At 39.5% G+C, this 25,830-nt stretch overlaps 1 protein-coding gene across 3 annotated transcripts in view; it reads left to right on the forward strand.

The window, feature by feature from the left end:
- The window catches only part of LOC149185362 (uncharacterized), a 153,159-nt gene that overhangs the window by 30,123 nt on the left and 97,206 nt on the right, over positions 1-25,830 (forward strand). For all 3 annotated transcript variants that reach the window (XR_016257377.1, XM_089417907.1, XM_089417908.1), the window contains exon 2: positions 10,648-11,279. Coding sequence is in view for 2 of the 3 variants with exons in the window: in XM_089417907.1 (XP_089274033.1) it covers positions 10,648-11,279 (632 nt within the window). In the remaining variant the exon portion in view is untranslated. The remainder of the gene's footprint in view (positions 1-10,647; positions 11,280-25,830) is intronic.

Here is a 25,830-nt window from a genome sequence, read left to right on the forward strand (position 1 = left end):
AGGATTGGAAGTGTGGCAGAAGGATGGGGAGATCTTCCTTGGGCAAGGAAGATACACTACAAATATTCTAAAGAGGTTTAGAATGCAGGATTGTAGACCCATGTCTACGCCCATGATCACCAACTGGAAGAATATAGATGCATCAGATGACAAGGATGTCGACCCCACCTTGTATAGACAACTTATTGGGTTTCTCATGTATTTGGTCAACACTAGGTCAGATATTTGCTTCGCAGTCAATACTCTCAGTCAGTTCTTGGTAGAGCCGAAGAGGGGACATTGGGTAGTAGCAAGGCATATTCTGAGGTTTGTGCGTGACACAGTCGAGTATGGGTTGAGATATACCCAAGGGGATGAAGTCAGACTATGTGGGTTCATAGATGTAGATTGGATAGGCAGTTCAGTAGACAAGAAAAGTACCTCCGGGTACTGCTTCAGTGTTGGATCAGGGATGGTTTCATGGTGCAGCAGGAAGCATAAGTTGGTAGCTTTGAGCTCTGCAGAAGCAGAATACATGGCAGCAAGCACAACTATATGCGAAGCTATATGGATTTGGAAGCTGTTAGTAAACTTGTCCAAACAGACAATGGAGGTGACCAGAGTCTACTGTGATAATTAGAGTTGCACCAAGCTCTCTCAGAATCCAGTGCTTCATGATAGGTCGAAACACAGATATTCAGTGTCATTTCATCAGAGATTGTGTACAACGTGGGGCGGTCCAGCTACAGTATGTTCCCACAGAAGAGCAGGTTGCAAACATACTCACAAAAGCTCTAGGGAGAGCTAAGTTCGTCTATTTCAGAGAACAAATGGGTATGGTGGAGAACCCGTTCGAGTAGCAGGGACAAATTTTCAGTTGTAGCAGCAATAAATGAGAGGGAGTTGTAGTGCAGATGTAGTGTTGGTAGCAGTATGGCAGTGTCAGCAGCAACACAGTTGCAACATTAGAGTCGCGCAACAGTTGGTGGCAGCAACTAGACATCAGCAACGTGACAGGAGATGATACAGAAATAGAGTGTTGTGGTACAATGTGCAGCACTGGAACACATTCCTCGCTTAGAGGGAGTGTTAGTTTTTGTTGCATAGGATGTGTTCTAGTGATGAAATTTGGTGGAGAAGCTAGAATACATGATATCTCCAAAATCTAGAAATTGTTTTTGGAAATTCCACCTAGAAGTATCTCAATTAGATTATTAGTTGTTTTTAAAATATTTTCCAAGTCTAAACTTATTAGGGAATATGGTTAATTATTTAGTATTAATTGAGATAAGATGAGAATCATTTAGAAACTCACACATATCAATTCATAAATGATTTGAGCCATTGATTAAGATTTAATCTTGGCCGTTGGAGTCCCAATAGGAAGATATAAGAAGGGATCAATGTGGTGATGGAGAATACACTAGTGTAAATACTCATTTGTTTAGGCAGTTCGATTAGCTTAGTGGCAGAGATTTAGTAGAGAAGATAGAGGTAGAGGGTGAGTAGTAGGTGGTAGAGGAGGTTAGTAGCATTCCAGGAGGAAATATTCCAGTCCTGGGAAGAGGCAGGGAGAGGAAGGCCGAAATCCCCAGAGGCTCTACACAAGCACTGCGTAGAGGGTGACACAGAAGGTTCAACGTGTGGCTAGGGAGGCAATTTCGGTTGATGTGGGGTGAGAAAAAATTCTCACAATAATTTTACTTGTATTTTCCTTAGATTAGATTACCAGTAGTAGAGCATCTAAATTCTTGTACTCAGAATTGCTGTTGAAAAATAATAATAGAACCCTCATCTGCTGCATTAGTTTTCATGCATTGGGTTTTTCTGGGGACAATTGTCCAAAATAAATGTGTCAAATTTCTCAATTACTAGTACTTTATTTTCCGTAGTATTTTATGGTGAAAATTGCAGTTGTGATTTTATTCATTGTTTGCCATAGCAAATAAATTGCATAATTTAATTTACAGTTAGGAGAATAATTTCTAGTTGCTGCAATAGATGAAATTTTCACAGACCGAAACTTGTTTAGAGGTTTTTGAGACAAATCTGAGCTCTTGATTCAAACCTAAGGTTTCTGAGGCATCCAAACTTGAGGCTTCCGAGGCACCCGAACTTGAGGTTTATGAGGCTGATTCGAAACTGTGACTGATCCAAATTTTTGAGTGATTCAAATTCTGAGGTAGAAGTTCGAGTTTCAAGTTTGAGATAATTTGAGGCGTAGATCTGAACTTTTGAAGCAGAATTTAAGGTTCTTTTGAAGTATACGAAGGCCTGTCCATTGGCTAATTTTAAACAGTTTGTTCAGGTTGTTTTGAGGTAACAATCTAGAGGACAAATTGTTCCTATAAACCAAATTTGGCACATTACAAGTCAAATTTTGTTAAGATTTGCCCCTAGTATGCCACTCAAACACCAACTTACGTCGTCATGCCCAAGTCGATGATCTCTAACCTGGTTGAGAATTTGGAAAATTTGAAACATGGGTTTTGTTCCTCTTGTTGAGTAGACCACTTTTGATGTGATGCATATGAAAGTTTGCCCAACACTCCCCCTGTTTTGCCACCTAGAAACTTGTTTGACATGTTGACCAAGATTGACCAAGCCATTTCCATTTCCATTTCCATATAACTAGCCATTTCCATTTCTTATTGGAAAATTGGAACATGTCATGGACTCCTTTCATCAAGGGGAACACTTTGGGACCAAGTTGAATTTTTGACCACCTAGACCACTTTGCATTTTGAATCGTGTACTGCCTTGGGAAATGTGAAAGTTTTCAAAAAATGAGATTGACATGCATGAGAGCTGTCTAAGAGATATTGCACCAAAGCCAAGGCCATCTATAGACTCGATAGACTCTAATCATGTGGTAAAGACATAGGTGCATCTTGATGTGCGCTGGATTAACCCATGCACTGGTGATCACCCCTACAAAAGTAGTCTCTCGTAAAACCTTATGTCCTCAAGTAAGCTCATCTAAGGCTTTCTAATCTTGTACAGGATGAGAAAAACCTGAAGTGAACTTCAAGGGACTAGCCATGGTCCAACCAAGACAACAAGATACAGATAATAAGAATAAGGCACAAACTTGGGATACTGAAGCGAACAAAGTTCGTTCTTCAAGTTAAATACTTTAGAAGACTTGGAATATAAAGATCTCCATTGAGATACAAGAATATATATTAAAATGTATGAATAAGATGATGATACAATGAGAGTGAGAGGCTTGCTTATATACCAAGCAGGTGTCTCTTCATGGAGAGTCATGTCTCATTTAGACATGACTCTTCAACCTAATTACTAATTAACTAATCATTATTTATGATTATTATCATTTACATTATTTTACATTATTTCCTATATATTTATTCATAACATTGCCTTCCTCCTCAAAAAGCTTTGTCCTCAAAGCTTGTCGATGAAAAAGGCTTGATCTCTTTTTCGGTTTCGAATGTCTTTTCGTCTCAGAACAGTCATCTTCATCGATACAAGTTGATATGATCTTCTAAGTGACAAACAAAACTGTCGCACTGAGAAGGGATCAGACCATCCTAGATTAATCTTCTGTGGAATATTCTGATCACTAGAATTTGGTAACGACTTGTCATCATAGCACTGGATTGAAGTTACATCACTATTCTCTGGAACATTAGTTTGTTGTTTCTGTTCTGAATGGTCCCGATACGTAGCATGGTTGATTTGTCTACTCTTGTGATTCGAATGTCGATATGGAACTTTTTTGGTTTGAATTTTCCTTATTGGGCGTGTGGCAATATTTTGATTTTATTCTGGCGAAGATGTGGTTGAGTTGGTTACGGAACATTCACTTGGGATGTTCATTGTCTGAACTGCAACATCTAAGTTTGTATTTTCTTCAACTTGCTTGTCTTCTTCCTGAGTTGTGACATTCACTAGATCGGTATCTGTTGTTTTTTCGTCAACTTGAATTCCTACATTTGATGCTTCCTTCTCGATAAGTTGTTGTACCTTTTTTTCTAATGACTTCCTATCCTTCTTAAGTTTCTTAATTTGCGTCAGTAATTTTTCACTATGGTTTTTAAGCCGAAAAACTTCTTCATTTTTGTTAGCGTTGATCTTGTCAACTTCCCCTTGCATATTTTGTAGAACTTTTTTACCTTCTTCAAAAATTACTTTTCAAATATCTTGTATGCCATCTGGCGTTATTGAATTTGGCTTCAATGTAACATCTTGAAATGTTATTTTTTTGTTGTTGTATGAAAATGTCAAAAACTTCTTTTTCATATTCAGGATGAAGGAACCTAGGGTTTCCATCCATGGGGATCCCAGAATAATGTCATTGGGTCAGTCCATAGTGATTGAATCGAGAATTGCGATATAAATGTATAATCACCAATGTTTAACTGTAAATCAATTATTTCGTATTGTTTTTTTTAAATAGTCTAATTTTTCGATTATATTTGACTCCATAACTACTAATTGGTTTGCGATTTTATGCATTATAATATTTTTATCTTCAGCGGGAGAGATAGCAATAGTGACATATTTTTCTGCAAGAGTTCCTTTCATTTTAAATAGTACTTTAGCATAACCAATTAAGGTTTCTGGAAATCTTCCTTCTTTTATCTCTGATTTAAACTCCATTTTGTGTTGATATTTTTACGTCAACAATATGTCAACTTGAACTTTTAAAAATATCCCTTTAATACCTTTTCACCCTCTTTTTTTTCTTAATATTCCTTCGATATTTTTTTCCAATATAATAATTATAATTATAGCTTGAGTATGTATGCATATAAAAGACTCGATATAACCCCTTTCCACTTTTCCAACACTTAAACCTTTAATAACCTTTTTCGTTTATATACCTTCGAGCCTTATTAATAATTCTATAATACTTTAACAAATCCTTAATATTTTTTTCCCTTATATCATATGCAGTAACCTTATTTGATATATGTTTTACCAAGAATAATATATGTTTTACTTTACCTTTTATGTATATAACTTTGAAAGTCTATATAAATTCTTTTTTATTTTTTTATTTTTCTGAATAACCTTGTAACTTTTTCTTAAATCACCTTTTTAATACGGCCACTTTATATACATAGCCTCACATGGTTGTTACAACGCTTTTGACTTGTGGCCTTAGGCTTACAATGGTACTGCATAATTTTTATATGTACCCCTGCTAATATGTAGGGTAACAGAACTGGTCCATTAAAATGATAAAAAACATGCATAAAGATGTCTTCTTGATATTAAAATGGCCTCCAATCTTAAAAAGCGTCTTCAAAGTTTTTGAAGGAAGATAATGGCGTTGGTATCACAACCCTCTTTGGCTTCTTCCCATGTAAGAGAACCCATCTTGCCTATTCTTTTTACAAAGCATTGTTTTCCTTTTTTCAAAAGAAATTCACTCCATTATATAGCAATGTAATGGCCTATGGTCTTGTAGAAAGTTGTTAGAGTTTTGGGGAGGATATCATTGGTCAATTCACACGAAATCCTCTTACTTCCTTTTATATGGATGCAATATTATCCAAAATATTTTTATGGCACAAAATTAAAGCGATGTAATATTCATTTCATACCATGTATGTAAATGGTAGTTGTTGGAGCTTTATTTCATGGGTTGTTGTACATGAGGGTACTATAGTTAATAATATTTTGAATTCCTTAATTTATGGGAGTTGATATGATATAATTTGATAATAAAAAATAATTTTTTAAACTCAGCAACCAACCTCTACTTGTCACTTAAGAATCCTTTTATTTGTACACATGTCAATTGTTGATTGATCCACATGTCAACGTTAGAATAGTTCACATGTTGGTACTATGTCTTGTTTGTCTTCAACTTATGTAGGCTGTAGCTTTTTTATATGCTGTCCATTTGACCCCATTTGAATTGCGTTGGAAAGCTCTTGATGAGCTCTTTGTTATAAGAACGTTTTTATCATCATTTGAAACCATTAAATTGGATTGGTTGTGGGAATCCTCCTAGATCAACCTTGCTATGTGAAGATGAAGTATTTAGATGATGAGTAAAATGTATAATTGAAAAATAAAAAAAGGTGGTTGATAAAGGATGGAACAAAGAGGATATGTACTTTTTCATGAATTTGTCAAAAAGCCTATAGGAGCAATGAAGGTAGGCTTAAGAATAGTATTGGGAACAAGTGAGTCTTAACATAAGAAAAACAAGGAGAATGTGGATGCAAAAAACCAATCTTAGAATTTTTTTTTCCATGTAATCCATGCATGGAAACTTCCAGAGACTTCATTGCTATTCATGGGTGGTAACTAGGGTAAACCGTTAGGCTAGACTATGTACACTTGACTTGCTGGGGACATCGAGTATTAAGTTTTAACATGTCACATATATCTAACACAAGGACTTGACCTTGAGATCTCTTATTTCAATTCATAGCACTCGACGACTTGAGCTAATCCAACAATGGCCAAGCCTTGAACCCTTATGTATGATTGTTTCTACAAATGAAGAAACTGCTTTGAGGTAGGGCAACTTACATATTTATATCCAAGAAATCTTATAAAGAAGAAGAAGGGGACATGTGATAATCTTTTTGACCACAATTAATAGTTGGAATTGTCTATTTGCCTTCAATACTGGATTGTTATGTATGCGAATAATTAAAATACATGACCAGTTTAGTTATTCAAGTTTAACATTTTAGGGGAAAATGAATATGTTAATTGTATATGCTTCTTAACATAGTCATCATTTGAGGGTTACCAAATTGATCTATTGTATTTGTTAATTTTTTCAATGTTCTATGTTGTAACAATCACTTAGGCAATTTCTTCTTTTTTAGCAATCACTTTATCGAATTATTTTCAATCACCCAATAACAACAAGCAATTGTAGATAGAACAATAAACCATATGCACAATAGAAGACAACCAAGAACAATATAGACACTGAGATTTTTGGTCAAAGACCAGGGAAAAATCCCGCAAGGGGGAAAACCCTAACCATATTGTTCTATTAGATTGTCATCAAATGTTCAACAGAGAGATACATGATCCAAGCACATCAACAACTAGTCAAAGGTCAAAGTGTTAGTTTTTTGTAGCATCAGATGTGTTCTAGCCACAAAATTTTGTGGAGAGGCTAGAATACACAAGATCTCCAAAACTCATAAATCGTTTATGGAAATTCCGCCTAGAACTGACTTAATTAGCTCGCGTAGTCTAACTAGGCGGAGGAGTTGCCCAGAAAGTTATGGAAATTCTGGTCATATTTAGAGAAAATCCGGCAAGGATTTTTGTAAATCCAAGTTATAGCTGTTAAACTTCAAAATTTTAGGTGTCCTAGACATTTTTGATGGTGCTGAATCCATTTCCACCATCAAAAACACGATTCAAACACTGCCTCTATAAGATTTTTTGAAATTTTTTTGCTTGGATTTCAACCACTTTTGGTTGTGCAGGCAATTCCTCCGCCTCGTTAGACAACTCCTAATTAGATTATTAACCAGTTTTTAAATATTTATCAAGTATAAACTTAGGGAATATGGTTAATTAATTAACATTAATTAAGTCAAGGTGAGAATGATCTATAAATTCACACGGATCGACTTCAAGATGATCCTAGCCATCGATTAAGATTTAATTTTGGTCGTTGGAGTCCCAATAAAGGATTATAAGAAGAAGTCGATGGGCACTTGGAGAGGACACTTGAAAAGTTCGTTTTCATCAACAAATCAATTTCCAGAGTAGCAGTAGTTAGTTGCTAGAGAGAGAGCTAGTGAGATCGAAGCAGTGAGAGAGCGACGGAGACAGTGAAGTCGGAGGAAGGATTCCAGATCTGGTGAGTGCATTTACAGAGAGGCAAAAGAGTTACAGAGAGGCTGACGCTGGGGCAACGCAATAGCCTCTAGAGGCAAAGTCGATTTGCTGGGAGAGATTGATGTTTTCAGTTTTAGAGGTTGGGAAGGAGTCCCATTGTGCCGGAGAAGCGTCTTTCTGGTTAGTAGAAGGTTGGACGACTTCATTAGAGTCCAGTTCGAGGCGAGACGTCCAGCCAGCTACACAGAGCAGCGGAGAGGCTTAGAGGGCCGAAATTTTGAAGGCAAGTTGTGACGGGATATTGCCTGTGGGGTGAGGAAAATTCCTCTCAAGATTTTTTGCCAATATCTCTCTGTAGGATTGCCGGTTTCGACATTCAGTTCTACTAAGATTATTTCACTACTTCATAATAATAAAACCCTCAGCTGCTGCACCAGTTTTCCCAAGTTGAGTTTTTCCGGGGACTTTTGTCCAAAAAAAGCTGTGTTATTTTTATGTGTGTGTGCTAGCATTTCTTCCAATGTTTATTCTTCCGCAGTTTTATTTGTGTAGATTGCAGTGTGATTTATTCAATATTTGTTGTAGCAGACAATAAATAAATTGTTAAATTAAATTATCAATTAGGAGAATAATTTCCAGTTGCTACAAAATGATTCCTGTATTGGATTTTTCACACAAAGCCTTGACCAACCAAGTCAACCAATCAATATCCAATCAAATATGAGTATGAAAGTCAAATTTGGTCAAATACCAAATTCTGCAATTTTCTGTCAAAGTCAAGAACATTCAACGTGGCCCTAACTAGTCCTTGGTCAATGATCAAATCAACTTCAAAGAGTTCAGTCAACTAGTCAAAGAATGCGGACTCCCCTGCTCAGTCAAACCCAGTCAAAACAGTCCACAAATCTGCCTTTGAAATCAGTCAAAGTCAAAGTCGACCCTGCAGAAATCCTAGCCGTACATCTGTTGTCAACACTGGTGAAAGTGCTTAGAAAATTTTGGTCGAAGTCCCAGTCAACTCGGCCTGCAAAATAGATCCAAATCCAAGTCAAACGAAGTCAAATCTTCTCAAGTGAACGCTGGTCAAACTACCCAAAACAGAAGTCAAACTCGGTCAAATCAGGTTGCCTCTCTCTCCTTTGTGCAATTTCAGACCAAATCGAACCAAAGAAGAAGAGATGATTGTGTGATGTGATGCCTCCTAATGATGTGATCTTAGGTGTATTTATACGAGGTTGAGGTGGACGAATTTCCTCTTCCAGGTCAACCTTTACTTTTTGATGTGACATGGACTAGCATTAAAAGTAATATTTTCCCATGTGCAGAATTTTTTTTTGCAAGGGCTTGTGGGGTCTTCTTAGGGTGTGTAGGGCCTCTCCAAGAAGGGAATTGCTCTGTCAGCTACCAATTTTTTTTTCAACAGTATTAAAATATTCAATGCTTGTAGGCTTTTGGTATCCACCTGTTTGTGTTTATTGCATATCATTTATGTGTTTGGTAGAGTTGCTAGCAAGAATGAGGTGACTTGTAGATTATAAATAATTAGTGTTCCATAGGGATGTGTCCCCCAGGATGGGGGGCATGCCCCCCACGTTTCCCATGGTTCTGTGGGTGGGAGGGGATGAGGGCTTGGGGAAACATTTCTCCACGTCCCCATTTGGAAACTTCGGGAAATGCATGGGGAAAAGTTTCCCCAATGTGGGGGATGTGTTTCCCCAAAACGGGGAGGTGTATGGGTTTGCCCTCACACACCCTCTCTCCCAACCCCTGATTTTTGTCCAACAACCCTTGAAGATGGAACAAAAAGAGCAGATAGGGAATACAATTTTGAAGAGTTCATGAACTTGATAATTAATGGTAATATTAAATTCTTGAAGTAAAAGTGACATTCTCCTTTATCTTATTTTTTTAAGGTGATATTATCTTTATAAAATAATTACAAAGAGAACAAAGATAAAGGAGAATGTCATTCTCCTTTATCCTTTTTTTAAGTGACATTCTCCTTTATCTTTGTTCTCTTTGTAATTATTTTATAAAGATAATATCACCTTAAAAAAATAAGATAAAGGAGAATGTCACTTCTACTTAAATTTTCAACATTATCATTAATTGTTTCAGGATGTTTGAGAGTAATTCCAACCTCTTTGGACTTTATATGGAGAAATTAGAATTTCATATCTCGTTTGGAATTCAGTAGACTTCACAGTTTTCAGGATTATAGCATTTCCATTGGATTGCACAATAATGAATTTGCATGGGATGAATTGTTATTGTTGGGATTTTATGAAAATATTTTTATTTTAATAATTTTAGAGAGAGGGACCCCCTATGCTGCGGGCCCTGTTCCCCTCCCCCCCTAAATTTTCCTAAAATTTTGGGGGGCTCTCACATGTCCCCCATTTGCATCTCCGCTCTCCTATGCTCCCCTGTTGGAGAAACTTGGTGGAACATTGTAAATAATGGATAGAACAGAATTTATCTAGCCTGCTTATAAATAACGTAGAGAGCAGAACTTACCTAGCCTTCTGGTTTTCTCTCTTAGGAATAAATGAATATGCCTATAACCAGGAACTTGTTGAAGTTACTGTTACCTGACATGAGTTCCATGCAATAGTCATTCACTTTGTGATGTTTTGTTTTGCTTGCATTTTGGTGTAAAATCAGTTCTTGTTTTTCACTCAGGGTTCTTGTTTGCCTGACAGATACTTCTGTTGTTTTAGTTGTAGTTTTGCTAGAAGATTCTTAGCAAAGGCCATCATTTTGCAATGTGCAGGTGAATTTTTTATTGAAGTGGTACATCCAAAGGTATCTAATTGTTAGCTATTTTGTTTGGGATGCCCAATAACAGTTATCAAATATTTCTTGTTTCAGATGGCATTGGATATGATGATCCACCAGAGGTCTATATGGCACGGTGGAATAAGGATCGGCCAAAAAGATCTCATTTGGTTGATAAATTAATAGAAGATCGTCAGAAATTCATGAAGGAGAAAATAGAATTATATCCTCCAGCAGTACTTCAAAAAGAAAGCTCTTCCAGCATCACAAAGTCGACATCTTTTGCTGTACCTTCAATAAACTCCACAGATAATGTAACTGATACAAGACGCGAATCTCACAGTGGTTCTACTAGTACTAAGACTGTTATTAGTAGCAGCGGGAAGTCCGACAAATTTGTGAAGCAACTGAAAAAGGAATCTTGGAAGCATACAAAGAAATGGAGTCGTGCATTACAAGAAAAGTATGATGCAGAAAGAGACCCTGAGATGAAGGCTTTAATGAGGATTATGGGACAAGACCTTGATAGCTGGATTACAGAAGAACGAGTGAAGGAAGTTGGGGAGATGTTTTCACGAAGTCCTAATGAACGACTTGAATACATCAAGGCAAGGATGCAGAAAGAGAGTGACATGTTTGGGCGGGAAGCGATGTTAAGTAAGTACAGTGAGTATAAGTCCAAAAAGGAAGATCACCTATGGTGGCTGGACCTGCCTTATGTTCTGGTATGCTTTCAGACTTATTTCATCTTCCATGTGGCTATTTCAAACTATTATTTCCTAGGACACAATTTGTTGGTTTTTTTGTTTTGTTTTGATCAAATGATGATTCGAACTCCCTTATAATATCAAACTATGATGAATCACATAATGGAAAGATAAGTTCTAAGTATGTTTCGCTGAAGAAACACACACACACACACACACACACACATATATATATATATATATATATATCTGTAAGGAGAGTGAGAGAGATGTCCAAGTTGGTCTATGAGACATACTTTTGATGCCGATCTCTACAGGGGTGAGAGTAAATTTAAAAGGAAAGTGCCAATGCTAAGATACAAATAGATTCAAACTTGAAAAAACTGTGGGTGGACATATTGCAGTCCCTCTCAAATGTCTACTTGTGTATTCACCCCTTGGGATGTGTTGAGTCCTTTTGTTGCATGAATTTCATAGCCTTGGCTTTGAAGATCATAGCTAACACCGATTTCCTAATATATTTTGTTTGACTGTCATGGAATACTTCTGCCCGAGTGGAGCCCTCTGGGGCTGAACCCCTTCTGATATTTCTATACACCTCACAATGAAAAAGGAAGAGCTGCTCACAGGTCCTATGGTTCCATTCCTCATTGGTCTCTTTCCATCTTCAACAATTGGAATTTGTCCTACGCTGGGTCAAGCTGTGTTTCTTTTTCCATGTTATGTTAAACATGCATTTGTTCTGCATCTTGATCTTGCTTTCAGGGTTGAAATTGTTAAATGGTGTTGTCATTGATGCCAATGTCGATCCTTGAATTCTCTTAATATTCGTTTAGTTTGCATCGATTGGAAGCTCCAAATGGCAAGAAGCCTCGGGAAGCACTAGATCCCCCGCATTTGTTGATGAATTTGAGGATCAAGAACAAGATTTTTACTTATAAGACATGTTGTCACACAAAGTGTCTAGGCACCGCGACAACGCTCAGCGTAAGGGCTGTCACTCTAAACCTTACTCACTCTGTTTAGACTCTCTCCTAGACAAGTCAAGGGGGGTAGTCCCTAAGGGGAATAAATGAGAATAGCTTGTGGAACACAGACTCTTCATGATCGGAGGAATGACAGGTAATGCAGGTCATCAAGGAAATAGCCAACTCTTCAAAGAAAGCAAGGAACCCTAGGTATGAAGAATCAAATGTTGTTTCTGATAAGATAAAGAAGCATTATCTTATATTGGCCCTCTCCTCCAGACTCTTTGGGAATCTGGCTTATTGATTGTAGTGCTTCAAGGCACTTCATCAGATAGAAGGGTGCACTCTCTAATTTGGTGGAGATGAAAACAATCGTGGGATTATACTTGGTATCAATGCCACCTATCACAGAAAGGGTGTAGGGAATGTTACCCCTCAATTGAATGATGGTAACTCGATTGATTTATAAGAATCTCTTTATGTACCTGATCGCAAGAACAACCTGGTGCCCATTTCGCCAATGGAAGTCAAAGGTTTCAAGGTGGCATTCATCGATGGAAAGGTACGTGTGTGGATAAGGAATTTTTAAAGGATGCTTTTGAGTTCAGGGTTGGCAATTTTTATCAAGTTGTAGGAAGTTCATTGGGACCATGTTAGTTGACACATCTCTTCTATAGCACCAGAGGTTTGCTCATTATGGGGCCCTACCTGATGTGAGTCAGATGGTGAAAGGGATGGTTGAATTCAAGAAGAGCATGGAGGTACATGTCCGAGATGTAATGAAGGAAAATCTTACAAGGGGACCATTCCCCTCATGTAGCAGGTCCACAGGTTCGGAGCAACCCCAGGGGCTTGAGATTCATGATCGGGAATCTCATGTATGCAGGTGGAAGAAATCCCTCTATGGCGTGAAGCAAAACACCCCGGGCTTAATATGAGAGGATTGATAGCTGTCTGATGAAGCTGAGATTCACTAGGAGTGAAGCCGATCCAAACCATTGTTGGAAGGTTGTGGATGATAGACCTCTCATACTTGCACCTTCTGAGGACGACCTCTTTCTGACAAGTGCAGACCCTGTCATTTGCAAAAGTAAGAGGGAGTTGGATTCCAGATATGGAATGGTGAACTGCAAGCCCGTGACTACCTCAATGTTGCTTAATTTTCAGAAGTTATGTGGTAGTAATGCCGGACTAGATTTGGGAAATGCCTCTGAGTTTCATAAACCCATTCGCATTGATGTTCTTGGTGAACTTCCATCGAGATATATGTTTTGCAGATAGCATGTTGGGCTCATATTTGGTTGAGCCTCACTGGATTGATGCCAAGAATCATTTGAGATATCTTCAAGGCACAATCTCTCATGGATTGAGATACACAACCGGAAATGTGAAGCTACATGACTATTTTGATGTTGATTAGGCAGGCAGTGTGGAGGATTGCAAGTGCACTTCTTGGTGTTGGTTCTCTTTGGGTTCAGCTCGATATCCTGTATGAGTAGGAAGCAGAAGATGGTTGCTTTGAGCATTGCTGAGACTGAATACATAGCTATGAGTATGACCTCGTGTGAAGTTGCCTGGTTGTGGAAGCTCTTCAGCGAGTTGTTTGAACTTTGTACACATGATGGATACCATTGTGATCTTTTGTGTCAACCAAAGGGGGATTTGATTATTGATGAATCCCGTATTCTATGATTTCTCTAGCATATAGACATCATGTACCACTTTATTTGGGATATGGCACATCGATGAGCAAGAAGGCTCCATCGCATTGGGACTAATGTGCAGATCGCAGACATTCTGTTGAAGCCCTGAGGAAAGGTCAAATTTGTGACTTTCCAGAACGACTTGGAGTCGTTGAGAGACCCTCTTATGAGGGTCCTGTATGATGCATGCATTGAGCTCTGGGAGCTCCGAGGGGCTTGGGGTACTTCTTGGAGCAACAAGCGACCATAGGGCGACTCACCCTCCCCTAGTGGTGCGCTGTGTATAGGGTGAATGGTTCAACCTTCCCCTGTGATACCCCGTGGCGACTTATGGACAGGATGAGTGGTTCTCTTGTCGAGGCATCCTACCCATGTAGTCTGGGACTCATGGGAAGTACCTCTCATTTGGCCAATGAGTAGGGACGAGGGGTTAGGGACCATAGTAGTATCGAGGGATGCATCGTGTATCTACTGTACTCCCTATGCTAGGATGACCTACATTGATTTGGGATCAATCGGAACCGACTTCGGGTCAGTAAGTGTGATATAGCTCACTCTCTCTTGGAACTGATCTGGGATCAGTATGAGTGGTTTGAGACACTCTCTTGATATTGATCTAGGATCAATGAAACTGATCTGGGATCAGTATGAGTGGTTTGAGACACTCTCTTGTGATATTGATTTGGGACCAATGAAATCGACTTCAGGTCAGTAAGAGTGATATAGTTCACTCTCTTTTGGTACTGATCTGGGATAAGTAAAAGTGGTATGACACTCTCTTCATATGGGACTGACTTCGGGTTAGTAGAGAATGGTATGAGACATTCTTGATCAATTCGTCTTCTTCATTGTTCAATAGAGCAAAGCAGTGCAGGGCACTGATGGTAGAGATAGTACAGTCTGGCAGATGGATCAGCGGATGGAGTTCTCCCTAGTTGAGAGGGAGTGTTAAAATTAGCAACTAGGGCCAAACTCCACGTGGGTCATCTCCACGTGGGTCATCTTATTTATGGCAGCTGATATTTTTCTTGGATCCCTTTCATCGAGAGGTGTAGGATTGATCTAAAGATCATTCGATTCCAATATGTATTCATGGAGATATGAATTTATTTATGTTATGGGACAATTCGTCAAGGTCGGCCAGCAACCAAATAACCCCCACATGTGCCCAACGTTTTAGTATAAAAGGAGGTGACTTGATAGTCATTTCTACACACATTTCACTCTTGATTTCTATCCACTTGTTCTGGGTTTTAGTGGCAACAAAATCTAGATGATGAAGCCCTAGACACAGGAGGAAAGGAGACTAAGGGAGCTGCCCTAGCAAGGAAGATGCAGTCATGTTGTGAAGAAGGGATGCCCTAATCCTCTATGTTATCAAGGAAGACTGCCCTCATCTATACGCTGTCCCAAGGGTGATCCTAAGCTGTCTATAGGATGCCCTAACCACAGTCAATAGAAGGTCTTAGCCGCAACAAAGGAAGGTCTGTTTCATGGGTCTTTTGGAGGGTCGAGTTGTTGTAAGGGAGGCCGAGGTAACTCCCTAGAGGGCCGAGATAAGGGCAGATTGTTTCAGGGCTGCGTAGAGGTGTTCTTGGGTGCCTAACTCTTGGTGAAGGGCAGTGTAGGCTGCTGTGGGTAAGCCGCAAGCCCTATGAGCAGTTTGGAGGGCAATGTAAGGTGTATTGAGTGGGTTGTAGGAGGCAGCGGAGGTTTGTGGTAGGCCGCAGGCCTAGCCACTCCAAAATAGGGCAGCGTGGAGGTGTATTGAGGGTTGTCTATGCCCAGAACAACAATGTAGGAAGCCACCACTTCTCCAAGGGTAGGCCGCAGCTAAGGAGGGTTGTCTTGGTGACTGATTAGAGGGTATTACAATAGTCAAATATACCCTAACCAGTCACAGTCATAACAACAACAAGGTTACATGGTGCAACCATGATACATGGGATAACAAGGTTACATGGTGCAACCATGATACATGGGACAACAAAGTTACATGGTGCATCAATGATACATGGGACAACAATGGTTACATGGTGCAGCCATGATACATGGGACAACAAGGTTACATGGTGCAACAATGACACATGGGACAACAAGGTCACTTGGTGCAGCACTGGTACATGGTGCTGCAATGGCACATGGAACAACAAGTACATGGTGCAACATTGATACAATAATGGGAGCTGCAAGTATAGTGCATCATAGTGCAATGAAGAGTTCAACAGTATAGTGATGGGTACAATCATGATTAGTGAAGCATGATGAGATGCAACATAGTGATGATGGGTGCAGCATGGTACAACACAGTGAGGTGCAGCATGACGATGAGGAGCAACACAATGATAGGTGCAACATGGTGACGGAGTCACCTTGGAGAATCAGTTGAAGCAACATGTCTTCAGCTGAGTTCAGCTACCTCATGTATCATCTTCTTAGAGATGATCTATGCTCTTATTTAGATGAGTCAAAGTGTTGACTTCTGTTGTATATGTACTATCTCTCTCTCTCTCTGCTGAACTATTGAAGAACATATAAGAAGAATTGATTAAGGGTTTCCCCACATTGGGGTTTTTCCATGGTTAGCGCCACATCTTGTGTCCTCTTGTTTTGGCTTGTCTTTTGCGATTTATGTTTATGTTCTATCTGCAATTTACTATTATGCTGATGTGATTGCTAATCTGGAAAAGATATTGAGCTAACTGTGAAAATGAAATATGTTGCTCTAAGCATAGAACATACCTAAAATTTACAAGGAGACCCCTACTTTTATACGTTGCACAACCTGCCCTCTACACTGCCTAAAGGAGAGATATAGCAGGCCTATTCATGCTACCCAAATACGTAGGTGCCCTAGCCGCAGTTAGAAAGACAGGCTAGCGAGTTTGAAGGGACGTTTTCAGGTAACCAAGTGCTGGAAAGAGGGCCGAAATACCATGCTGGAAGGCCGAAATAGTAAGGGACTGATCTAGGCTAGTAGACGTAGGGATTCCTCTTGAAACAAGCCGAGTAAGGGACTATTCTGTTGTGACTAGGCCGCAGAGCTGTGGGTGCTGTTTTGAGGGTCAAACATAGAGCTGTAGGTGCCTCCTCAAGCAGCGAGGTCACATAACTTGAAGAGGAAAGGAGGCCGCATAATCTAAGGTGTGTTTTGGGCATGATTGTTGGGTTGCTGTAGGTTACAGTGGGAGTCCTAACCAGTGACCAAAACACTGCCTATAAAAAAAGTGCAGAAGTATGATAACTTGTGTTGGGTCATGCTTTGACTTATTTAATTGGAGAAGTCTCTTCATTTATGAGGAGATTCTATATACTGCCACAAAAGTTCTTACCAACAGTTTGTATTACACTGGGACAACAACAAATTGAATCATGTGGAGCATGGTAAATGGGACAACAAAGACATGGTGCTTGGTGGAGCAAGGTACATGGGACAACAATGAGATGGAATGTTGCTGAATAATAATGGGCATCGTAACGAAATAAAGTGTAGCATGTGCAACACTTGCAAAGAGTAGTACAATGATATTAAATGCTACAATGAGATGCAACATGATGGGCACAGTGAGGTACAGGATGAGGCAACACTGGTAAGTGCAGCAAGATGATAAGGTACAACATGATGTTGTAGTACCGGAAGGTGCAACATAAGGTGCAATAGTATGATGTGTGCAGCATGGTAATGAGGTCCAGCATAGTGATGATGGGTGCAACGTGGTGCAACATGATGACGAGGTGCAACACTATGATGGGTGATGGAGTCACCTTGGAGAATTAGTTGAAGCAACATGTCTTCAACTGAGTTCAGCTACCTCATGTATCATCTTTGTAGAGATGATCTATGCTCTTATTTAAATAAGTCAAAGTGTTGACTTTTGTTGTAATTGTACTATCTCTCTCTCTCTTTGCTGAACTATTGAAGAACATATAAGAATAATTGATTAAGGGTTTCCCCACATTGGGGTTTGTCCTTGGCTAGCGCCACATCTTGTATCCTCTTGTCTTGATTTGTCTTCTGCGATCTATGTTTATGTTCTATCTGTAATTTACTTTAATGTTGATGTGATTGCTAATATGGAAAAGATATTGAGCTAACTGTGAAAATTGAAATAAATTGCTCTAAGCATAGAACATACCTAAAATTAACAAAACACAACACGTCTTACAATATTCCCATGAAGAGTAACACTAGCAAAACTTAACCCTAGAGTCTTTCTTTATTATCCAGAAAAAAATTACATAAGAGCTTGCTAAGCACACGACTCAAAGGTCGGATGAATCGATTAACAAATGACTTTCTATTTAAAGATAAATCCTCCAACGGCTAGTTCGAGTGATCCTCGTCAAAGCAATCTCGACTGTTGATGAAGATTAAAATTTCTTTTAATCTCATCCGTCGAAATATTTAAATATTTGGGGAAATTTGAAATTTTTAATTAAATGTATTTTAATTAACTCAAAAATATTTTTTTTGAGTTAATTTCCCAAAAAATTTGATTTTGACTTAACCCCCAAGAATCAAAGGTTTAAAATTTGGCAAAATAATTAATTTACCTTAGTCCCTGGACCTTTTAAAATTTAATTTTTATGAACCGACGAATTTTGCCTTTAGAGAATTTAAATTTACCTAGGACTTAAAATTTATTGGCCAGAAAATTTAATTAATTAACCTATGAGAGGATAAATTATTTTTCCAACTCTCAAGACACTTTACATCATGATTTTCATATTTTTTACATCATAAGGGGGAAATCCCATTTGTAATAGACCCTCACGACCACCCTTTTCTGCAATACAAATATAATCCAGTAGATCAAGCAATTCGTAATAAAATAACCTAAACAATAGTTAGGATTATTCCCAAATTACTTTTACATAGACTCGATCTAGAACATTAAGACTCGCCTAAGATCCTAACGACAAAATCCATTCCAACTTTGGGGTAAAACTAAAGGAAAACTTTGCCGACCATCCGAGAATGGATTAGTGAAACAAAAAACCTCCTAGAATGGAGATCGTCACTAGAAAAGTAGGTTTATCTAGGTCGTTACATACATGACACGGATCTGTTGAGATTATTTACATTATACACATGCAAAAAGGGTTTACATAACATCTTGGAAGTCAGGCTGATGATGGTAGTTGGACGGCACAGACACAACGATCAAGTGCTATCCCTTTTGCGAAAAAAGGGGTTGTACTGCTATGGGTCATTGACACGTAGTGGTCAACAAGACCATCATTATTTGATTGTCTTCGTTGTGCCAATTCCAATAGTAGGTGGCACGCCTCGTGGTTCCTCTCTGTTGATGAAATATGCCTGCCTAAAGTCTGTGCCCCAAAATTTGGCCAAGGTCCCCAAAAATGATTGGCTTATTAAGTATAATTTATTCTTCAGAAAATTTAATTAAATTGTGGTGAGCCCTTTCTAGCAAATTCGACTCCTAAAAGTGGAGGGAAGACTAATTAAAAAAAAGGATTAATTCATTATGATTAGTCAGCCGGTTTGGCTCCAAATTTTGAATTTGAAATTGCAAATTTTTGAAAGGTCGGCTCCAGGGTGATTAGGCCATGTCGGCCCCTCCTAGAAACCTCTATGGCCACCATAAAAGGAAAATTATCTGCTCTCCAATAAACATAATTGACAAGCTGATTTCTCTCTGAATTTCTGATGCCTAGGGCAGAATGCAGAACAGAAGAAAGAGGCCAATCTTCTTGTGATTTTGGGTTTCATTTTTATGTTTTTTTTGTGTATGGAGATCTGATGGAGAAGAGGATGAATTCATGCTAGGTCTGAGGTAAATTTCCGTGTTTTTCTGAGGCTTGCATCTGTGTCATCTGAGGCAACCTCAGAGGCCGAATTTCAGCACTTTGTGAGGCTAATCCGAGGTCTGTTATGCACTGTTGCAAGGTCTACTACACGCGCATTTGGGGACTGTTGACCGAGGATTCGTTTGGACATTCTTTGGCACTATTCTATGAAGTATTGTGGCTATTTGAGGCTCGGCTTTAAGGGCAATTCTGCGGCTTATTTGAGACACAACACCAGCCTTTGTCTGAGATTATTTCAGCCCTAGAACAGGAGGGTATTCAGATCACCTGAGGCATAAACCTTGATTCGTTTTGAGGCTGAACTCATCTACATTCTTCGCTGGATTATTTTCCTCTATCCGAATGGCTAATTATTGATCTATGTGGAATTTTTTTGAGGCTGATCACACTTCTTCCTGAGGCCCATCTCGGTCCTCCTATGGCAGATCACTGTGACAGAAATGTAGGTTTTTGATTTCACAGTACTACATCCTTGAGACTGAGCATCTCTTGAACCAAGACCAGAGTAAGACTCTCTCAAGTGTCATTTCAAGGACTGATCAAGTATTATTTCATTGCAAAGTTTGACTGTTCTGAAGCATTTCTGAAAGATTATTCGCACAAGTCTGGTACATTTGAAGGTATTTTGGCATCGAATTTAATGGCTGTATGAGGCATACTTGAAGCCCTAGTCCGAGCCACCTGAAACATTCATTGATAAGATCTTGCTTTTGCATGATCTAAGGACTAGCTTCAAGTAGGGTTGCTTGGAGGCAAGCCTTAGATCAGTCTTTACTCTTCCCTCTATTTCTTTAAGGTATTTGTAGAGCAGATTTCCATTGTTGATTTCTGGACAAGTTTAGGTTATACTCAAGATCTTTCAAGGTCAAGTTTTGGAGAACACAACAGTTCTATGAATCTTGATCAGTTTTTGGACCACTTGAGAACATAAAGACTTACTTTTTCAATCATTGAAGATGATAGAAGGGGTCTTCATCTACAGCAGAATTAAGGGCAGCAGCATCAATCATAGGCACATTCAGTGGCACACTTTTCAATGAAGCAGACTTGAGGTATGAGACAGCTTGTTTAGTTTGTGTTGAGTTGTATACTAAGGCATGAGGTTCACTGGTTGCAAAGGCTGAGAATGGACGACTAAGTGAGTTTATTGACGGTCTGATCTAGCATGCTAGCCATCTGGAAAATCTGAAGGTAAAAAGCCCTAAAAAGGTATGGTTGTTTGTAAGCCCTAGTTGCAAGCAAGGATTCCTTGAAGCACACTTCAGCTTGCTAAATGTCATGCCAAGATCCGAGATTATTTACATCAAGATAAGATCTGAAGCACTGTTGAATTCCGTCTACCCTGGACACCTGATCAAGGACTGTTAAGCTGTATACTCCAGAAATAAATTTAAATTTGCGGTGGCGTGGTTTCATCATTTCTGGGTATGCTGAGACTCGAGAGTTTGATCCTACAAGGAATGAATATAGGCTGCATTTGCAAGTGTCAATAATAGAAGGTAGTGACTTGGGTTGAAGAAAATGTTTCCTGAACTATCATCATTGAGGATAACAGCAGGCATCTCCAGAACACAGTGACAGTGACACATCTTCTAAGGAGAGTCATCAGCTGAACAAGTAGAAAAGTCTGGTACAGCAGTTGAGTTTGAAATTGCAGTGGCTGAGTTTTGTATTAAAGATTATGGTTGCTGATTGTATTACCATGCATTATGCATTGTGCCCTGTAGTACATTGATGCTATGTTGCTAGGAGATTTGGCTGTTAATAATGTCAGTTTGCAGCATATGAACAAAAGGACCAGGGATGACTCTTGAGCAAAACTGACTATTGAGATTGCTAAGGTTGGTATACAGAGTTTGTCAGATATATATATATATAATGCCAGGGTTTGATACTGCTGAGAGATGAGAGTTTGTCATATATGTATATATGATGCTAGGGTTTGATATTGATACTGTGAAGATGTGTTATTAATGAAAATACATGTTCCTGTTGCAAGAAGTCTTTTGTGAAAGAATATACTATCCTGTTACTGAAATGTATTGTGCAGAAGCTAAGGTTATACCATGTAAAGCTGAGTTGGAGTGCTGCCAGAATTTTCAGGTGATGTATATACTTAATTTGTTATGCTGTACTAGGAGTCCAGACTGACCAGTGAGCAGAGTCTTTGCTGATACACATTTATGACATATACATTAGCGTTTTTTGATGTCAGGATTGAAGAGTGAAAGTGTTGAGGTTATTGAGATAGAGTTCCAGCTGCAGCATGTGTATTGAGAGTCAAGGTTTGATGTTAGGCAGAATTGTTTTGACCGCGGACTTGAGAGAGTTGATGTTGATGCGGTCAAGAGGACTGATAGTAAGAAGATTTATGTTCCAATGAGATTCTTTATTTACCTTGATGTCTGAGTTGAAAAGAGACAAGTGGATGTAGTCTGAAAATTGTGAAATGTGGTCCACTGGCTGATTAGGGTGGCAGGGTGGTGCTAGGATAGGTTGGAGCTTACACAGGGTGTTGGAGCATCCTTCTAATTGAAGTTGGTAAATAGGGTGTTGGAGCATCGACCCTACAAACTAGGGCGTTGGAACGCCCGTCTAGTTGGATCTGGTAAATAGGGGGTTGGAGCTGAAAATCTTGGAAGTTGGAGCTTCCTAATTGATGTAAATTTATTGAAGACAAATATTAAGAAGTGTTTGGTGGTTTTTCTCTTGGAAGGATTTCCACTTAAAAATCTTGTGTCTACTGTCTTCAATATCATGCATTATTGAATGGTGTTGTTCACTGTTCATGCGATGTTGATTTATTTTTGATCTAATGTTAATGATAATCAATGCTCTGTAAAGTAAAAAATACTAATTGAAGAGAAAAATTGATTCAACCCCCTCTCAGTGTTACCAATAGAAATGCTGTGTGGTATTGCTTTTATTGTGCTTCTCCTCCATCTACCCATATTGTGGCATATCTATTTGTGGAATGTTACCCCTCTTTTAGCAGGGGTACTCCATAACTTTTCTGCCACGCCATACAAGCCCAAGGGATGTGCCTTATAGCCTTATAAAGCCATGTGGGTGTTTTTTATTTGTGAAACTGACTCTTAGATCTCTGTTTGTGTGGACTTCCATGGCTACTCTTGATCTTTTTTATTTCATGATATTTGTGCCTTTGTGGTAGTGTTGACTTCCCCTTGGTGGGTGTTAACTGCTTGTCTTCATGGGTATTCTTATACCCTAGGATGGTGTACAGGTATCATGGAGTAGGCATTACTAGGACTTGTGTTTTAATAGAGCACTTGCGTCAATAAAGCCTTGTAAGGGTGATCACCATATGTACTTTTCCTTGACATTATCCATTCCGATTTTGGTGCACCCCCTACCCCACATGTGCCATGTGCCTTACGTATTTTGTGTGAAAATTCCTAGATCTAACAATCTTAGGAATCCTACTGCAACCAACTGAATCTACTTCACCTATATCGTAAATTACATTACAAACTTATTTCAGATTTCTTCTTGAAACATTGAAGTAAATTACTGAAGAAACTTACACCAAATTAAATATGATTCTGAAATGTAGAAACTGAGCAAGGAAATACAAACACATAGGACACCTTTATTTTTGGACAAATGTCCCCGGAAAAACCCAATGCGGGAAAACCGGTGTAGCAGTTATGAGGGTTTATTATTATTAAGCAGCAATGAAATATGAGTACATCTATGGATGCCCAACTGGCAATCCAAACAAGAAGAAAATCTGGCAGAGATATTCCCTAAGCAACCTCGACACTCATGTTGCCTGCACTCGCATTCCTGCACTTGCGTGTTCCTGCACTTGCGAGTTCCTGCACTTGCGATTTCCTGCACTCGTGAGTTCCTTTACTCGCGCGTTCCTACACTCGCAAGTTCCTACACTTGCGCGTCCTTGCACTCGCGCATTCCGACACTGGGAATAACTCAGCCTCTTGCTACTGCCTCTCCAAATTTGGAAATCTTCCTCCGGATCACTGACCCTGCCCCTCTACTGCAAAAGATCTCTTCGATCATAATTTCCTCTTGAGAACTTTTCACTTCAGAAATTCGATCTCTTGATCTCTCGGTGTATTTTCCAAATGACCTTCAAGCCCCTTCTTATATCTTCCTGTTGGACAACCAACGACCTAGATTAACTCCTAATCAAAGGCTCAGATCATTTTGACTTGATCTCTTTCTTTATCTAGAGGATTCACCCACAATTAGATTAATACCCATTAATATTTTAATTTTCCTAAGTTTAGACTTAGGAACTCCATCAAAAATATTAATTATTTTAATATAATCATCTCTGGGTGGAATTTCCCAAAATGGTTTCTGGGTTCTTTGGAATGCATGTGCACAAGCCTCCCTGCAAAATTTGAGGCTTAGAGTACATCCGATGCTACCCCAAACCAACACTCCCTCTTAGTGAGGAATGTGCTCTAGCAATATACGCTACTGCACACCGCTCTTACTCTAAAGCATCGTCCTTGCATTGCTGATGTCTGACATGCTGTCCACCAACGACTGCCCTGCTGCTGCCACTATACTACTGCCTTTGACACTGTCACTACTAATGCTACATTTGTACTACAAATCCCTCTCAAACGCTGCATCTGATATGCTACTAGCACTACCATTGCTAACACTGCATCCGTATTGCAACTCAGTTGTTGAGAGAAGCAACTGAAAACACCCAAAACTGGACAAGTATCCAGTGGATACACCTCAGTGCTGAAAGTCTGACTGCTGCTAGTCCCACGCTGTATTTTGAAGCCACTACGCTGTTGAAGCTCTGCATTGTGCGTCCATGCACTGTTGCATCTATGCTCTGTGCTGCTCAAGTTCTGGCATTGCTAACTATTGCATCTATCGCTCCAACACTCCATGGCACCAACTGAAAGCTCCTCCAACCCGCTACTATTGATCATGGGCTCCCGCTCCCGTGGGCTCCTCAAGGATCCTACCCTTCTGTAGCTCTATTGAACTACAGTTCTATATCAGCCCACCTCCCTCCTGGAGGTATATTGGTTGTCATGGCGAACTCCTCCTGTTCGATCTTTGCGGTTGCAACCTTAGGATCGTGCTTCTCATCCTTCTCCTTTTCCTTCAAGGGACACTAGGATCATAGGATGCATAATGGCCCATCTCGTCACATCTGAAACACTTCACCTTGGAGACGTCCTTTCGTCTCTGTTGCCCCTGCTGCCCCTTCGATGCAAGGGATGCATTATCCTCCTCTACTTTGGGCTTCGACCCACTGCTGCTACTGCTTCTCTCCTCAGCTCTTCTTGTTTTAGATCGAACCACATCTCATCCCAATTAGGCAGTGCTGCTCTGCCCAAGATACTCTAGACAAATACTTGCCACTCATCCAAGATATAATTTAGGGCTAGTCTCACTAACTCCGAATCCTGAGGTTTATGCCCCGCAGTCGATAACTCATCATGGGTCTTCTTCAGCTTCATGAGGAATGGATCCACACATTCTCCCTTCTGCATCTTCGCAGATCTCAACTTCTATTCCAAGTACATCTTCCGCTGCTCAGATGATCCCTGATACAATGTGGCCAAAGCATCCCACATCTCCTTAGTAGTTGCTCTGCTAGCAACGTGGCACACCACGTGATCCTTGACTCCATCCAGGATTATCCTCTTGGCCTTTGCCATTTTAGCTCTGTACTCCTTTAGTGGATCTACATCCACAGGGACAACTACCACACTATCAACATACGTCTTGAGGGCATGCTCATCTAGAAGGAAGGACATTCTAGTCTTCCAGATGACATAGTTGGAAGCTCCGTCCAACCTGTCCTAATCCCTCAAGCCACTGGTTTCCATATCCTCCGAAAACTATCGAACAACTCCCTCTTTCTCCTTACTGCGTAGCTTCTAGGCTGGCTTACGTACTCCATGATGGAGCTGGTAAGTCTGCTGCTCCTCTGTTGCTCAACAAATGAGAAACACTGATTTCCTCGACAAGAAATCACTGAGGAAATATTCCTTCACTATGCAATCTGCTTCCTTCTTTCAATGACTTTTTTGCCCAACACTCAGC

Source organism: Pinus tabuliformis, chromosome 3_2 (genome assembly GCF_031772625.1).
Source record: "Pinus tabuliformis cultivar Carrire ecotype Pingquan chromosome 3_2, CPIR1, whole genome shotgun sequence".
NCBI classification, from domain to species: domain Eukaryota; kingdom Viridiplantae; phylum Streptophyta; class Pinopsida; order Pinales; family Pinaceae; genus Pinus; species Pinus tabuliformis.